The following is an 18299-nucleotide window of genomic DNA, read 5'->3' as shown; positions in this document are numbered from 1 at the left end:
GAAAGGGAATTCAAAATAAAATTTACCTCCATGCTCAAAATTCATTTTGTTGGATTGGCACCCTGCAAACCAGTATATATATAAATTAAGCTCAAAAGAACAAAATGCTAGAAAATAAAAATATTATCATATTATATCCCAAAAAAACAAAATATCAAAACATATAAACAAGGATCCAATATGCAAACTTATGTACAAAAGGAAAATCTGTCATACGATAAACCCTTCAACTCATGAAACCAAGTTTTACAATCAACTACCAATCACCTAAGGAAAAAAAGATTAACATAATAACCGAATTGTTCAACTGAAGATTTAGTCACAATTGGTGCAGATTTTTTCTCGCGCTAACCCATGCTAAATTCTTCATCAATTACCCAAGAAGGCTGCCAAAGGAGTTAGAATTAATATGTTGAAACAAAATAAAGCTAAACTTTGTGGACAAAATAAAGGAAAACAAAAATCACGTGCTCCACTTTTGTTGTTTTTGGACAACTTTGTGCTCCCTTAATTCAATTCTTTTGGTCTGATTTTGCAATCTTGTTCATTAACCTTCCTATTCTCATGAATCCAAAGCTGCACAGATATTTAAACTTCAATCAGTAAAGTATCCATTCAATACTATCACTTAAGAGCTAAAACCGAAGCAACAATTCAAAACAAGGGTAAGTTAGACAACTTTCCTATTTGGATGGTTGTTTCTAGCCTGCTCTAAGCTCCACACTGAGGTGTTGTTGCTGCTGTCTACTCAAAAATACTTGACTCCAATTGAGATGGAACTAAATGGCAATCAAGAATATACCAAAATCAAACTGGACAAACTGACATCTGCACATAAATCAGCAAAAAAAATTTAAAATATTGGAAGTGAATGTCGTAGTAGTAAACAAATTTAAAAGTTGAAGTAAATGCAATAGCAATTTTCTCTTTTGTTATGTTGATTGCACTCCAGTTTAAGCAATCTGCACAAGAAACAATTAGCAAGTCAGTTAGGCTAAGCTCTCTCAATCTGCCAATAGACTTACCTGACAAAGCACACTACGCTCTACTTTCTCTCTAGAAGCTTGACATACTCAAAGGATAAAACACTCAGCTGATTGTTAAGGAAATTAAGCATGGACCAAAGCATCCTGTGGATCACTACCACCACCGAATATTAGGAGTGGGCAAATCAAATCGAACTGCACTACACTATTAAAAACTACACTGAACTAAAAACTAGTTTGTCTAAACTGAACTATTTTTTGTTTTATCAAAGTGTACAAAATTACAATATAAACTGAACTGCACTACTAACTATACTAGTTTTGAACTGAATTGTAGTAATTTTAACCAAAAACTCAGCAATTCAGCAACACTGACATTATAACCAGGGATAAAAACCTGAAACTGGATCAATAATAGATATGCCAACAAAAATACAATATACTTAACAGGTTCATCTTAAGTTGTACTACATAGAAACTATAAATTGCACTAATATGTCATATATACAACATAAAAGCTATCTAAACATATTCAAAATGGTTCAAACAGTCTAAGAACTACTACAATATCTATTTCTATCACAAACTAAAAATTTGTCTACCTAAAGCCTAACATACTTGACAGTCTAAGTTAAAATGCAAGAATTGTAAGTACCCTATAATAAAACCTCAAGTGCCGAGTCTAAGAACTACTACAATATCTATTTCTATCACAAACTAAAAATTTGTTTAGCTAAAGCCTAACATACTTGACAGTCTAAGTTAAAATGCAAGAATTGTAACTACCCTATAATAAAACCTCAAGTGCCGAAACAAGTTTTGAATGTTAAAAGGTTACAAAAGACTGAACTAGTTACTAAGAATCATTAGCAAATCAAAATATACCTGTACTACTAATAATTACAGCACTAACTAATAAAATAAGGTTAATAAAACTGCACTAGTTCTAAAATATGATTTTAACACTACCTAATAACAAAGTAACTATGCACACAACTTTAAAATCACTTAACTGAACTAACTGAACTCATATTTTATTCATAAGGGTGAAAATATAAAATGTGACTATATAAATCTAAGAAACTGGATTAAATCAAAAAAACAGCACATAACACTAAGTACTCCTACAAACACAACTTAAAAACTAACTAACCTGACACTAAGTACTCCTACAAACAAAACTTAAAAACTAACTAACCTGATTCCTACAGGTTTCAAACAACTAATGAAAGCTAGAAACAAAGTTAACTACTATAATTGATGATAGATTCGAACTTTGACCTATTCACTAAAATCTATCCACTAAAACTACGCATGTTTAAAAGCTATGCAGAATTATGACTTACTAAACCAAGGGAAATGTAACAGAAGCTATCTCAACAAGTTCTAATTGGTAAAAATTAATGTAAAAAGCTTAAAAACAATACAAATAAATACTATACAAAAATTCATTAATTTAAAACTAATCTACTAACTATAAATTAGAATGAACTTATAAAATATGAACAAACCTAATACTACTATAATCAACTAAACAATAACTAAGCAATTTCAAATTCATCTAACTATGTTATGACTACAGGTATTTACAAACTTGAAACTAAAAATACAAAAACTAGCTTATGCCTAGACTAATGCTACCGAATAGATCAAAGACAAAAAAGATCCTACAATTCTTGTTAATATTAGATTTTAAATAATGAGTTGAGCGTAGCAAACACGTGGTATTAAATATAATATATATGAAGATATCCCAAAAGAATGCAGCACCAGAAATTCCAATGCATCATATGTCAAGTATTCATCAGTAGACATCAGAATAAATGTAAAGTTTCAGCAGCTCAATGAAACATACCAAGGAATTTAATTAAGAAAGCTACCTGCATAGTCCTGTAGGAAGTCACACTCATACATTTATTCTGCAACTAAATACAAAAACTATGAAATACTTCACTTAAGAGCTAAAACAGAAGCAACAATTCAAAACAAGAGTAAGTTAGACAACTTCCCTATTTGGATGGTTGTTTCTAGCCTGCTCCAAGTATAAATCACTTGTAACAACTCCCAAACTGACTTTGCACTAGGCATCTTTAGGAATGTCTTACGCAGATTCTTTGATAGTCAACAGAGAATATAATCTTTTTGAATTTCTGCGTGAAATCAAAGGTTAAAAATATTCAAAGGCAAGTTATTTGCAGTATAGTATAGAAAAATATGATTGGAACATACTAAATTTCTATTTTTGGGGGCCTTTCAGCTTCTCAAACAATCGCCCTTCATCCATAGCCTTTGCCCGTAAACTACAAGTCTCATAATTTTCCCTAGATAAAAAAAGAAAGGAAAAGAAAAATCAACCTTAATTATCCCAAATGCATGCAAGCAAGAAGACAGTATTTAAAAATCAAAGTATGCAGACAACAACAATTGTGACAAATCTCATTCATAGACAGGACATCAAATTGCATACATCATACAAATCCTGAATGGCCCTAACATGAAGGTGGAAAATTGCATAACCCACAGGTCCCAGAATATGAGGTGTTTCGATATCTCTCTATATTATGTCAATATAAGAACAACCTCAGACTTCAACATCTAGGTGTTTAACTCTCAACACATTATGCAAATTTACGCCATCATAAACTTGGAAAACTTCTAATCACACCAATTGAATTAGAAATACACTCGAGATCAATAGGACTTCAATCAAGGCTTGTAATGTGGCCAAGGTATAGGTGAGGTAAAAAGAGATAAAAATCAAGGCTAAAATCAAAGAGAGGTGTTATGAAAAATGAATGCATAAATCATTCACGAATGCATAACATAAACAATACAAGTTCTGAAATGTAAATAAACAGGAATGCATCACACAGTGAAAGAAAGTAAGGCAAGGCTCAAATCTCACAAAGGATAAAATTTGTCAAAACTAGTTCGAAACTCACATTTCATGTAAAAACTATTCAATTCTATTGAAAGAAATTGTAAAATCTAGCTAGAAACTATGAACTCAAATTAGAAACTCAATAAATCATTCACAATCAAGAACTAAAAATAGTAGACAAGTAATCATGCAAAACCTGTAAAACTCAACTAAGAACCTCAATGTATCGACCTAAACAAGTTTGAAACTATAAAAGAAAGTTAAGAGAAGTGGATAGAAACTCACTATCTAAAAACAACAAATAACTAAGAATCTCACTATCAAATCTGAAACAGAATACTAAAATTGGATAGTGTGAGACCCTGAAAATTTCTCTGTAATTACCTGTCACATCACCATTAATACACCCCTCAATCCATTCTTATCTCATTTTAAAACCCATTTTCAAATCTGATAAACTCTCTGACATTCACTGAAACCACGCCCATCATTCTCTGAAAACGCACATGGCTTCCCCTGCACACACGCCACGTGTTGCAGAAGAAGCTTCCAGTTCAGAATTTAGTGGGCACGTGTCAGCTTGGGGTACGTTCGCTCAAACGAACGTGAATTTCACAAAACTGGATTTTCAGAAAACCCTCTCACCTGCACCACGCACTCTTCGTCTTCCTCTGAACCCAAACCTCCATTTTCTCCATCTTCTCTCTAAAACTTCCAACTTCTCTCTACTGTTAATCTTACGTTACTTCTCCAAACCCGTTTTCAGCACCGTAGGAACATTCATCCAGCTGTGGTCTTCCTTTTGGACCGAACAGAACTGGAATCCAACTGGTAAGTTTCTCTCTTTAGTAGCTGTCCATTAGGGTTTCATGCGAAACCATGCTATCGGTTTATGCATGTACTGTATCTGAATAAATTCTGGTTGTGGGTGTTTAGATCAAGTGGTTAGATTGAGTAGAAGGAACTTAAGGGGCTGTTGCGTATAGAAGAACTGTAGTTGAACGGGTGGAAATCATATTTTAGGGCGTACACTGCTATCCAGGTAAGGGGAGCTTATAAATTTAATTTATACTTGTATGAATCATGAACGTATGATATGAACTGTATGTATGATCAATATGTTGATTTTAGCATGTATGAATGAACGTTGATTGAACTGGATGCATGGAATATGTGTTGGCTGTGATGTATGAGTATATTTGATACGTATGAATGTGAATTGTATAAAGTCTGGAATTGTGTTGATTTAAAATTACAAAGTATGAATTACATGAGAAATATTGAGTTAAGATAAGTTGGAAAAAAAAATCTGGAATCCTGTTAAGGTTGAAAATCTGTATCTGAGAAAGTCCCTATGATAATTAACGCTCGTCACCGTACGGTCTTATACCGTTCGGTTTCCCTGCAAAGGCTTAGAATTGAATTCTTTCATTTGGGAAGAATTCGGTGTGAGAACGAGCGTCCTTATTGAGTTACTATGTTTGAGTGTTCGGCTCAACGTAGAGTTGTCGTACGCCTTAAATTAAACAATGCTGAAATGAGAACGTTCGGCCTTATGTCGAACGTTCGTTCGTAATAGCGTTCGGCCTTATGTCGAGCGTTCGTCTTTGATAGCGTTCGACCTTATGTCGAGCGTTCGTCTTTGATAGCGTTCGACCTTATGTCGAGCGTTCGTCTTTGATAGCGTTCGACCTTAAGTCGAGCGTTCGTCTTTGATAGCGTTCGGCCTTATGTCGAGCGTTCGTCCTAAAATAGCGCTAGGTCTTATAACGAGCGTTCGTTCTAAATTGCGCAATGTCTCAGACCAATCGTTCGTTCTAATTGAATACTCATTTGATAAAACAGCGTTCGTCCAAAGTATTAAATATTCAATTTTCTTTACGTTCGTTCCATTCCTGGCAGTGGTTTTCATATGCAAGTCTCTTCAAAAATAATTCTAAGTGTTCTTGATCCTCCATTGTGCATTAAATCTGGTGCAAGTTTTTATCCCAAATATTTTTCTAAGTACCAGTACACTTCAAAGTTGAGTCAGTTCATTTAATTGGTCAAACAGAAAGTACGTTCGTTATATATTTTTACTGATTATCCAGTAAATTCATTTAGACGTTCGTCCTCACCCTTCATTGGACTGAACGTTCGTCATTTTTGACTCCTGAACCTAATGATGTGAAAGATGATGAATTATGATAAGTTAAAGTGTGAACACTATGAGAACTGAATTTATGATGTTGGATTTTGGACGAGCGTTCCAGGGAGGAACGTCTCATATATATATATTGAAAGATTGAATTGGTAAAGTATGACTATGGTTAGCTAATGCTGGCTTGGTCCATCCTGATATTCCGTGATGCTCATCTTCACGTAGAAGGGAGTAGTCATGTGTGGGAATGGCAGGAGGTCTTTCGTATCCCTCACTTAGCAGGGGCGAAGGATTAACCTCGAGTGGCAGCTGTTGAGGGTATCCCAGTTACTACATCACTCGGGTGCAAGGACGCCTGTAGCTACACGGTTCATACAGTCCGGACGGTCGTCTTTTATATTTATAAAAATTTCTATATTCCAATATGTTAAAGTGTATGTTATACGTGTGCATTGATACGTTGAATGTGTATGATGAACGTATGAATTAAATATTATAAGCTTACCCTTGCATTTCCTTGTGTTGTCTTGTATACGTATCTCCGTCTTGTCAAATGCAATGATCATCCGTTGTGGATGTGAGCAGATGGTGGTGCATCCCTGGAAGAAATGCTGGAAGAAGAAAATTTAGAAGAAGCAAATCTGGTGCAAGTGGAAGTAAAGACCGAGCCTTAGAGCGCTCGTTTAAATGTTAGAGTAATTTGAGCGTTCGGCTATGTATTTTGTAAAGCCGTTCGTCCTAATGATCTCCATTTCTGTTTAAGCGTACGCTATTTTTATTATCCAAGTCGTTCGGCTTTTGAACTCTGCTTTATTAATGTAAAGACTGCTTATTTACTGTTAATTGTAATTAATTCTAAATTATGGTAATTACTATATTTTGGGATGTTACAGATAGAAACTAAAACTACACTCTTAAAACAGCAAAGATATTTTATAAAAGCAAAATAAAACTGAAATCTCTTAAAACAGTAAAAGAAACTAGCTATGAAATAGAAAAAGAAACCTCATGAGCTTCTTTCACAGTCTTTCCATCCTTTTTCTTTCTCCAATTATATCCATACTTTCTAAAGTACCTCAAAATCGTTCTATGAAATAGAAAAAGTGTACCACCTGAAATTATGAAGTAAAATTCAAAGCTTTTATGACTTTGTAAAGTCAAATTAATGATAGAAATATGATTAGAAGGATCCAATATGCAAAAATACTAGAAAATAAAAATAATATCATATCATATGCAAAAAAATAAAATATCAAAACATATAAACAAAGATCCAATATGAAAACTTATGTACAAAAGGAGAATTTGTCACATGCTAAGCACTTCAACTCATGAAACAAAGTTTTTGAATCAACTAAGAATTACCTAAGGAAAAAAAGATCAACATACTAACCGTATTGTTCAACTGAAGATTTAGTCACAATTGGTGCAGATTTTTTCTCGCGATAACCCATGCCAAATTCTTCATCAATTACCCAAGAAGGCTGCCAAAGGAGTTAGAATTAATATGTTGAAACAAAATAAAGCTAAACTTTGTGGACAAAATAAAGGAAAACAAAAATCACGTGCTCCACTTTTGTTGCTTCTGGACAACTTTGTGCTCCCTTAATTCAATTCTTTTGGTCTGATTTTCCAATCCTGCACACATATATCACACAGCTTAATATCCTCTTGGCTAAAGAGATTGCAAGATACAATGCACAAGATAAAGAATTCTCCCTTTCCCGGTCTTGCACAATTGACGTGGAAAATGGATCCTAGTTGCACTCAATTTGCAATCTTGTGCACTAACCTTCCTATTCTCATGAATCCAAAGCTGCACAGATATTTAAACTTCAATCAGTAGAGTATGCATTCAATACTATCACTTAAGAGCTAAAACCGAAGCAACAATTCAAAACAAGGGTAAGTTAGACAACTTGCCTATTTGGATGGTTTTTCTAGCCTGCTCCAAGCTCCACACTGAGGTGTTGTTGCTGCTGTCTACTCAGAAATACTTGACTCCAATTGAGATGGAACTAAATGGCAATCAAGAATATACCAAAATCAAACTGCACAAACTGTCATCTGCACATAAATCAGCAAACAAATTTAAAAAATTAGAAGTGAATGTCGTAGTAGTAAACAATTTTAAAAGTTGAAGTAAATGCAATAGCAATTTTCTCTTTTGTTACGTAGATTGCACTCCAGTTTAAGCAATCTGCACAAGAAACAATTAGCAAGTCAGTTAGGCTAAACTCTCTCAATCTGCCAATAGACTTAGGCCATGTTAGCCTCACAAAACATAATAAAAATTTGATCTCCAACTGAACACAACTTTACATTGAACAAAACATTATAGGACAAACAATTGATAAAACTACAACTCTGTATATAGCTTATCTCAAACAAAAAAAATAAGTTAAAAAAATGCTAAGAGTGCATGATAAAAATGATAGAGTAGTAGCATAGATATACAATAATCTACCTTGAGAGTTGTAAAACTCGAGTTTCTACTTGAATAAATCCAAACTGCTAGACATCCAGAGCACAAGTTCGGATCCGCATTTGCTTGGACCCAATGTCTGTAATAACATAAGTAACATCAAAAAAATCATCAAACCTTTGCAATAGAACAATTGCACAAAAAACATACCGCAGAGACTAACATTTAACACCTTTTCGATCCTCCCTCGCGGCTTCTAATTGGATTTCTCGACAGATGAGGTCCTTTGACATGCGGTCTTTTGTAGGAACAGCAAAGAACAAAGCTAGGCCCAAAATAAACGAAATTAAAAATGTTGTTACTAAATGATGATCAATTTCATATCTAGGGCCAACAAAAACCATAAGTGTTCAAAACATGAATACTGCAGAAAACATAAGGAAAGGGAATTCAAAATAAAATTTACCTCCATGCTCATAATTCATTCTGCTGGATTGGCACCCTACAAACCAGTATATATGAATTAAGCTCAAAAAACAAAATGCTAGATAAAAAAAATAATACCATATCATATGCAAAAAAATAAAATACCAAAACATATAAACAAGGATCCAATATGCAAACTTATGTACAAAAGGAGAATTTGTCATATGCTAAGCAATTCAACTCATGAAACAAAGTTTTTCAATCAACCAAGAATTACCTAAGGAAAAAAAATTAACATACTAACCGTATTGTTCAACAAAATATTTAGTCACAATTGGTGCAGATTTTTTCTCGCGATAACCCACGCCAAATTCTTCATCAATTACCCAAGAAGGCTGCCAAAGGAGTTAGAATTAATATGTTGAAACAAAATAAAGCTAAACTTTGTGGACAAAATAAAGGAAAACGAAAATCACGTGCTCCACTTTTGTTGTTTCTGGACAACTTTGTGCTCCCTTAATTCAATTATTTTCGTCTGATTTTCCAATCCTGCACACATATATCACACGCCCTAATATCCTCTTGGCTAAACAGATTGCAAGATACAATGCCCTATGCCCTATGCCCTATGCCCTATGCCCTATGCCCTATGCCCTATGCCCTATGCCCTATGCCCTATGCCCTATGCCCTATGCCCTATGCCCTATGCCCTATGCCCTATGCCCTATGCCCTATGCCCTATGCCCTATGCCCTATGCCCTATGCCCTATGCCCTATGCCCTATGCCCTATGCCCTATGCCCTATGCCCTATGCCCTATGCCCTATGCCCTATGGCTCATATACACATGCATGGTACTCATACAATGCTAAACAATTCTTCATTCAAAATAAATAGTGTCATAAGGAGAACATAAGATTTCTTATCTGTCAATTGAAGGAGTAGCTCTTGGGAGCTAAGGGACACAGCAGTGCCAATAATGAGGGTGAGAGCGTTAGATACAACTACGACTTCATCGGGTAGTACATAATTCAAGCCTCCAAGCTACACAACAAAGAAAAATCATGATAAGAAAAACAATTTTCAATTGCAGACAATTACTACAACTAATTATATTTGAAGAAACAAATCAAATGTAATATTGTACCTTAACTTTCATCTTCAACCAAACGTTTGTTACATTTTGATCGTTGACAGTTAATGGTGGACCCAAGAACTGGGTAACAGTTCCCATTTCAGCAAGTATCTTATTCTTCCTTAAAGCCAATAAAATTCAATTAGTTTTAGAACAATAATGAACTTGAATAATTTCATAATGAAAAAGATAAACATAAAAAGTCATCGTAGATAACGAAATTTTTTCTAACAACGACAAGAAATATATGGAAATACAAATTTTAAAGAATACCATTTATGAAGTCAACTACTTTCTCCACTCCTAGTTGAGCTGCAAAGTATTTATTGTGAAGAGTCCCACAAGAAGTATAAAACAAATAGAAACACATAGTAAAACTCTCATGGTTAATTGGTTAACTACTTCCAAGCGAGCAGCAAAATTAAGATGGGAAAAACACAGAAAACAGAAGGCAAGGGAATTCAAAATAAAATTTACCTCCATGCTCATAATTCATTCTGCTGGATTGGTACCCTGCAAACCAGTATAAATGAATTAAGCTCAAAAGTACAAAATGCTAGAAAATAAAAATAATATCATATCATATGCAAAAAAATAAAATATCAAAACATATAAACAAGGATCCAATATGCAAACTTATGTACAAAAGGGGAATTTGTCATGTGCTAAGCACTTCAACGCATGAAACAAAGTTTTTCAATCAACTAAGAATTACCTAAGGAAAAAAAGATTAACATACTAACCGTATTGTTCAACAGAAGATTTAGTCAAAATTGGTGCAGATTTTTTCTCGCGATAACCCGTTCCAAATTCTTCATCAATTACCCAAGAAGGCTGCCAAAGGAGTTAGAATTAATATGTTGAAACAAAATAAAGCTAAACTTTGTGGACAAAATAAAAGAAAACAAAAATCACGTGCTCCACTTTTGTTGTTTCTGGACAACTTTGTGCTCCCTTAATTCAATTCTTTTGGTATAATTTTCCAATCCTGCACACATATGTCACACAGCTTAATATCCTCTTTGCTAAAGAGATTACAAGATACAATGCACAAGATAAAGATTTCTCCCTTTCCCGGTCTTGCACAATTGACGTGGAAAATGGATCCTAGTTGCACTCAATTTGCAATCTTGTGCACTAGTCTTCCTATTCTCATGAATCCAAAGCTGCACAGATATTTAAACTTCAATCAGTAGAGTATGCATTCAATACTATCACTTAAGAGCTAAAACCGAAGCAACAATTCAAAACAAGGGTAAGTTAGACAACTTGCCTATTTGGATGGTTGTTTCTAGCCTGCTCCAAGGTCCACACTTAGGTGTTGTTGCTGCTGTCTACTCAGAAATACTTGACTCCAATTGAGATGGAACTAAATGGCAATCAAGAATATACCAAAATCAAACTGCACAAACTGTCATCTGCACATAAATCAGCAAACAAATTTAAAAAATTAGAAGTGAATGTCGTAGTAGTAAACAATTTTAAAAGGTGAAGTAAATGCAATAGCAATTTTCTCTTTTGTTATGTTGATTGCACTCCAGTTTAAGCAATCTGCACAAGAAACAATTAGCAAGTCAGTTAGGCTGAACTCTCTCAATCTGTCAATAGACTTAGGCCAAGTTAGCCTCACAAAACATAATAAAAATTTGATCTCCAACTGAACACAACTTTATATTGAACAAAACATTAGTAGGACAAACAATTGATAAAACTACAACTCTGTATATAGCTTATCTCAAACAAAAAAAATAAATTAAAAAAATAGTAAGAATGCATGATAAAAATTACAGAGTAGTAGCATAGATATACAATAATCTACCTTGGGAGTTGTAAAACTCGAGTTTCTACTTGAATAAATCCAAACTGCTAGACATCCAGAGCACAGGTTCGGATCCGTATTTGCTTTGACCCAATGTCTGTAATAACATAAGTAACATCAAAAAAATCATCAAACATTTGCAATAGAACAATTGCAAAAAAAATATATCGTAGAGACTAACAGTTAACACCTTTTCGATCCTCCCTCGCGGCTTCTAATTGGATTTCTCGACAGATGAGGTCCTTTGACATGCGATCTTTTGTAGGAACACCAAAGCACAAAGCTAGGCCCAAAATAAGCGAAATTAAAAAATGTTGTTACTAAATGATGATCAATTTCATATCTAGGGCCAAGAAAGACGAAAAGAGTTCAAAACATGAATACTGCAGAAAACTCCACATGTAGGGTAACTACTTCCAAGAGAGCAGCAAAATTAAGATGGAAGAAACACAGAACACAGAAGGAAAGGGAATTCAAAATAAAATTTACCTCCATGCTCAAAATTCATTCTGCTGGATTGGCACCCTGCAAACCAGTATATATATAAATTAAGCTCAAAAGAACAAAATGCTAGAAAATAAAAATATTATCATATTATATCCAAAAAAACAAAATATCAAAACATATAAACAAGGATCCAATATGCAAACTTATGTACAAAAGGAAAATCTGTCATACGATAAACCCTTCAACTCATGAAACCAAGTTTTACAATCAACTACGAATCACCTAAGGGAAAAAAGATTAACATAATAACCGTATTGTTCAACTGAAGATTTAGTCACAATTGGTGCAGATTTTTTCTCGCGCTAACCCATGCTAAATTCTTCATCAATTACCCAAGAAGGCTGCCAAAGGAGTTAGAATTAATATGTTGAAACAAAATAAAGCTAAACTTTGTGGACAAAATAAAGGAAAACAAAAATCACGTGCTCCACTTTTGTTGTTTTTGGACAACTTTGTGCTCCCTTAATTCAATTCTTTTGGTCTGATTTTGCAATCTTGTTCATTAACCTTCCTATTCTCATGAATCCAAAGCTGCACAGATATTTAAACTTCAATCAGTAAAGTATCCATTCAATACTATCACTTAAGAGCTAAAACCGAAGCAACAATTCAAAACAAGGGTAAGTTAGACAACTTTCCTATTTGGATTGTTGTTTCTAGCCTGCTCCAAGCTCCACACTGAGGTGTTGTTGCTGCTGTCTACTCAAAAATACTTGACTCCAATTAGACTGCAATTAAGATGGAACTAAATGGCAATCAAGAATATACCAAAATCAAACTGGACAAACTGACATCTGCACATAAATCAGCAAAAAAAATTTAAAATATTGGAAGTGAATGTCGTAGTAGTAAACAAATTTAAAAGTTGAAGTAAATGCAATAGCAATTTTCTCTTTTGTTATGTTGATTGCACTCCAGTTTAAGCAATCTGCACAAGAAACAATTAGCAAGTCAGTTAGGCTAAGCTCTCTCAATCTGCCAATAGACTTACCTGACAAAGCACACTACGCTCTACTTTCTCTCTAGAAGCTTGACATACTCAAAGGATAAAACACTCAGCTGATTGTTAAGGAAATTAAGCATGGACCAAAGAATCCTGTGGATCACTACCACCACCGAATATTAGGAGTGGGCAAATCAAATCGAACTGCACTACACTATTAAAAACTACACTGAACTAAAAACTAGTTTGTCTAAACTGAGTTAAACTAAAAAATAGTTCAGACAAACTCAACTGAACTATTTTTTGTTTTATCAAATTGTACAAAATTACAATATAAACTGAACTGCACTACTAACTATACTAGTTTTGAACTGAATTGTAGTAATTTTAACCAAAAACTCAGCAATTCAGCAACACTGACATTATAATCAAGGATAAAAACCTGAAACTGGATCAATAATAGATATGCCAACAAAAATACAATATACTTAACAGGTTCATCTTAAGTTGTACTACATAGAAACTATAAATTGCACTAATATGTCATATATACAACATAAAAGCTATCTAAACATATTCAAAATGGTTCAAACAGTCTAAGAACTACTACAATATCTATTTCTATCACAAACTAAAAATTTGTCTACCTAAAGCCTAACATACTTGACAGTCTAAGTTAAAATGCAAGAATTGTAAGTACCCTATAATAAAACCTCAAGTGCCGAGTCTAAGAACTACTACAATATCTATTTCTATCACAAACTAAAAATTTGTTTACCTAAAGCCTAACATACTTGACAGTCTAAGTTAAAATGCAAGAATTGTAACTACCCTATAATAAAACCTCAAGTGCCGAAACAAGTTTTGAATGTTAAAAGGTTACAAAAGACTGAACTAGTTACTAAGAATCATTAGCAAATCAAAATATACCTGTACTACTAATAATTACAGCACTAACTAATAAAATAAGGTTAATAAAACTGCACTAGTTCTAAAATATGATTTTAACACTACCTAATAACAAAGTAACTATGCACACAACTTTAAAATCACTTAACTGAACTAACTGAACTCATATTTTATTCATAAGGGTGAAAATATAAAATGTGACTATATAAATCTAAGAAACTGGATTAAATCAAAAAAACAGCACATAACACTAAGTACTCCTACAAACACAACTTAAAAACTAACTAACCTGACACTAAGTACTCCTACAAACAAAACTTAAAAACTAACTAACCTGATTCCTACAGGTTTCAAACAACTAATGAAAGCTAGAAACAAAGTTAACTACTATAATTGATGATAGATTCGAACTTTGACCTATTCACTAAAATCTATCCACTAAAACTACGCATGTTTAAAAGCTATGCAGAATTATGACTTACTAAACCAAGGGAAATGTAACAGAAGCTATCTCAACAAGTTCTAATTGGTAAAAATTAATGTAAAAAGCTTAAAAACAATACAAATAAATACTATACAAAAATTCATTAATTTAAAACTAATCTACTAACTATAAATTAGAATGAACTTATAAAATATGAACAAACCTAATACTACTATAATCAACTAAACAATAACTAAGCAATTTCAAATTCATCTAACTATGTTATGACTACAGGTATTTACAAACTTGAAACTAAAAATACAAAAACTAGCTTATGCCTAGACTAATGCTACCGAATAGATCAAAGACAAAAAAGATCCTACAATTCTTGTTAATATTAGATTTTAAATAATGAGTTGAGCGTAGCAAACACGTGGTATTAAATATAATATATATGAAGATATCCCAAAAGAATGCAGCACCAGAAATTCCAATGCATCATATGTCAAGTATTCATCAGTAGACATCAGAATAAATGTAAAGTTTCAGCAGCTCAATGAAACATACCAAGGAATTTAATTAAGAAAGCTACCTGCATAGTCCTGTAGGAAGTCACACTCATACATTTATTCTGCAACTAAATACAAAAGTGATATCTAATAACAAAGTAACTATGCACACGACTTTAAAATTACTTAACTGAACTCATATTTGAGTCATTTGGGAGAAAATATAAAATCTGACTTTATAAATATAAAATCTGACTTTATTTATTTACTATTATTCAAGTAAAAAAATACCACATAGTTGTAATACTATGTAGTATGTACCGCATGCAAAAACAAAAACAAAGCTAGAAACTTGATCAAAATCAAAGGCTCGTTAGTAAAAATTATAAATAAAAGAACTTATTAGTTAAAATCATTAAATTGAAATGACAGTGAACTAACTCTCAACACAATAAGATCCTAGTTTCTTTTTTAATGGAGTAGAATTCACAGAACAATTATTAATCTCCACTATATCTAGGAATTAAATTGAGAATTACAGTGTTTACTAAGTTAGAATTAATCAAAATTAGAATTACCCTAAAATAATAGCTAAAATCATTGTATTAACACATTTACAAAATCAAGAATTTTACACTGTAAATCAAAAATGTCATAAAAACAAAAAATTAGACCCTAAACACAACTTAATAAAAAAAATACAATAAAAAAAATACAATTAGCTTAGAAAGATCTGAAATTAATTTATTTTTCTCAATTAACACCCTTAAAAACTCTCTGAATTATTTTAAATTTATTTATTTGCCTTGTGTTTACAAGCCAGTAGAACGCATAGAAAACACCATAACTATTTACACCACTTTGAAAAAAAAATAGTGAGAAACATGAATTAGACATTTTGGTGGGAAATAATATAGTAAGTAAAATTAAGTATCGTGGCAGATTGTATAAAATTTAGCACTAGTTGTATAAAATCATGGACATGACATGAGTACAAAGAAACAGTACTTAGTTAGACTTAAAAAGTACATAAACTTTAAAATTCTCAACACCATAACCAATTAACTTCAAAGCTCGAGAATTCATAGTGTCAAACTTTAACTCTTTGCATGATTCATATAACCCTTCAAAAACTTAGCACCTTAGATGTGATGGTCTAAAAGCTCATTATGATTGTTAAAATCAGGCAAATCCAATAACCATCACCTTACAAGATCCCAATGTTGGCACCCTAGATGGTCTAATTCTTTCAATTTTCCAGTGTTATAGTGGTGTGTTATGTATTGTTTGTGAGTGTCCAAAACTATTGTAATTTTTGTAACTTTCTACAGCATGAATTAAACTTGAACAGGTAAACTTGTTCACCACTTGAGAGGTTCTTATTATTTTTTTCTACAAAGTCTTATCTATAAGGGAAGGTCCAAACATTATAATTAGAAGTTGTTTGCACACAGGTGACAACCATAAGTGATTTGTGTACTCACTATAAACAAAAGTGACTTGTGTAATAAACCAGCAACAACAAGGTGAACCAGTGATACGACAACCAACCCAACCCATTGGAAAACATCATACTAATAATAGCAAAAGAAAACATTTACCTAAAAGAAAACAACTCCCAAACTGCAAAGAACGGCAAAGTCAACCAAACAGACATCTGAAATTAAAACAAGAACGGTAAAGAAAAGAGAAAAGATAAGAGATAAGCGAGAAAAAACCCGCAAGGCGTTGACGAAACCATGGAGGCCTCGTCGTAGGTCATGGCGGAGTTGAGCGGTGCGGCAGTTGGGCGCTCATACTCCATTGCTGCAACGGAACCGAAAACGCACGCTGAGAAGATACGCGACGAATGAAATTACGAAAAGGAAAAAGAGAAAATGCAGCCGAAATGCCATTGGTGAAGTCAATCAAACAAACACAGACCTCAAATTAAAGCAAGAACGATAAAGAAGAAAAAATAAGAGATAAGAGAGAGGAAACTTGCAAGGCGTTGAAGAAGCTCTTGTTGCGCTCCATGGAGGCCTCGTCGTAGTCATGGCGGAGTTGAGCGATGCGGCGGTTGGGCACTCAAACTCCATTGCTGCAACGGAACCGCACGCTGAGAAGAACGATGCTCTGATGAGTGCATAATGAATGCGAATTGAGAACTAAAGAGAGAGAAAAGAAAACTCGAAGAGAAAAAGGAAAAGAGTTACCGTGAGGTGGCAAGTGATGTGTGACTGAGAGCTTATTTAATGCATTGCCACGTGACATTATGTTGGCGCCACCTCTATTAACCTTTCCAGGTGAAAAGACACCACTACCCTCTTCTTCGGTTGCCTTTTAGATTCTATTAATTTTTGTAACTTTTTACAGCATGAATTAAACTTGAACAGGTAAACTTGTTCCCCACTTGAGAGGTTCTTATTATTTTTTTCTACAAAGTCTTTATCTATAAGGGAAGGTCCAAACATTATAATTAGAAGTTGTTTGCACACAGGTGACAACCATAAGTGATTTGTGTACTCACTATAAACAAAAGTGACTTGTGTAATAAACCAGCAACAACAAGGTGAACCAGTGATACGACAACCAACCCAACCCATTGGAAAACATCATACTAATAATAGCAAAAGAAAACATTTACCTAAAAGAAAACAACTCCCAAACTGCAAAGAACGGCAAAGTCAACCAAACAGACATCTGAAATTAAAACAAGAACGGTAAAGAAAAGAGAAAAGATAAGAGATAAGCGAGAAAAAACCCGCAAGGCGTTGACGAAACCATGGAGGCCTCGTCGTAGGTCATGGCGGAGTTGAGCGGTGCGGCAGTTGGGCGCTCATACTCCATTGCTGCAACGGAACCGAAAACGCACGCTGAGAAGATACGCGACGAATGAAATTACGAAAAGAAAAAAGAGAAAATGCAGCCGAAATGCCATTGGTGAAGTCAATCAAACAAACACAGACCTCAAATTAAAGCAAGAACGATAAAGAAGAAAAAATAAGAGATAAGAGAGAGGAAACTTGCAAGGCGTTGAAGAAGCTCTTGTTGCGCTCCATGGAGGCCTCGTCGTAGTCATGGCGGAGTTGAGCGATGCGGCGGTTGGGCACTCAAACTCCATTGCTGCAACGGAACCGCACGCTGAGAAGAACGATGCTCTGATGAGTGCATAATGAATGCGAATTGAGAACTAAAGAGAGAGAAAAGAAAACTC

The 18299-nt window shown here is 33.8% G+C and overlaps 1 protein-coding gene across 38 annotated transcripts in view; it reads right to left on the bottom strand.

Moving 5' to 3' along the window:
* LOC148192878 (uncharacterized) overlaps positions 1 to 18299 on the bottom strand; it is a 30781-nt gene that overhangs the window by 11099 nt on the left and 1383 nt on the right. For 17 of the 38 annotated variants that reach the window (XM_088098840.1, XM_088098833.1, XM_088098848.1 and 14 more), the window contains exons 3-24: positions 18113 to 18226; positions 17088 to 17934; positions 12569 to 16909; positions 12301 to 12336; positions 12002 to 12094; positions 11812 to 11908; positions 11266 to 11543; positions 10736 to 11158; positions 10470 to 10505; positions 10266 to 10304; positions 10005 to 10113; positions 9163 to 9901; positions 8899 to 8934; positions 8665 to 8757; positions 8475 to 8571; positions 7931 to 8207; positions 7573 to 7823; positions 7401 to 7491; positions 7013 to 7119; positions 6513 to 6618; positions 3216 to 3307; positions 27 to 3136 (exon numbers count right to left, since the gene is read on the bottom strand). In XM_088098840.1, coding sequence (XP_087954966.1) covers positions 3240 to 3307; positions 6513 to 6618; positions 7013 to 7119; positions 7401 to 7461 — 342 coding nt within the window. In that variant the 5' untranslated portion in view covers positions 7462 to 7491; positions 7573 to 7823; positions 7931 to 8207; ... (13 more) ...; positions 17088 to 17934; positions 18113 to 18226 and the 3' untranslated portion in view covers positions 27 to 3136; positions 3216 to 3239. Of the gene's footprint in view, positions 1 to 26; positions 3137 to 3215; positions 3308 to 6512; positions 6619 to 7012; positions 7120 to 7400; positions 7492 to 7572; positions 7824 to 7930; positions 8208 to 8474; positions 8572 to 8642; positions 8758 to 8898; positions 8935 to 9162; positions 9902 to 10004; positions 10114 to 10265; positions 10305 to 10469; positions 10506 to 10735; positions 11159 to 11265; positions 11544 to 11811; positions 11909 to 12001; positions 12095 to 12300; positions 12337 to 12568; positions 16910 to 17087; positions 17935 to 18112; positions 18227 to 18299 lie in introns of all 38 variants that reach the window. The other 21 variants (XM_088098861.1, XM_088098862.1, XM_088098859.1 and 18 more) reach the window with 18 other exon arrangements.

The sequence above is a fragment of the Vigna umbellata genome, chromosome 9 (genome assembly GCF_029865625.1).
Source record: "Vigna umbellata cultivar VRB3 chromosome 9, Vumbellata_1.0, whole genome shotgun sequence".
NCBI lineage: Eukaryota > Viridiplantae > Streptophyta > Magnoliopsida > Fabales > Fabaceae > Vigna > Vigna umbellata.
The sequence above is the reverse complement of the archived record's forward strand: the minus strand, read 5'-3'. Positions and strand labels throughout refer to the sequence as shown.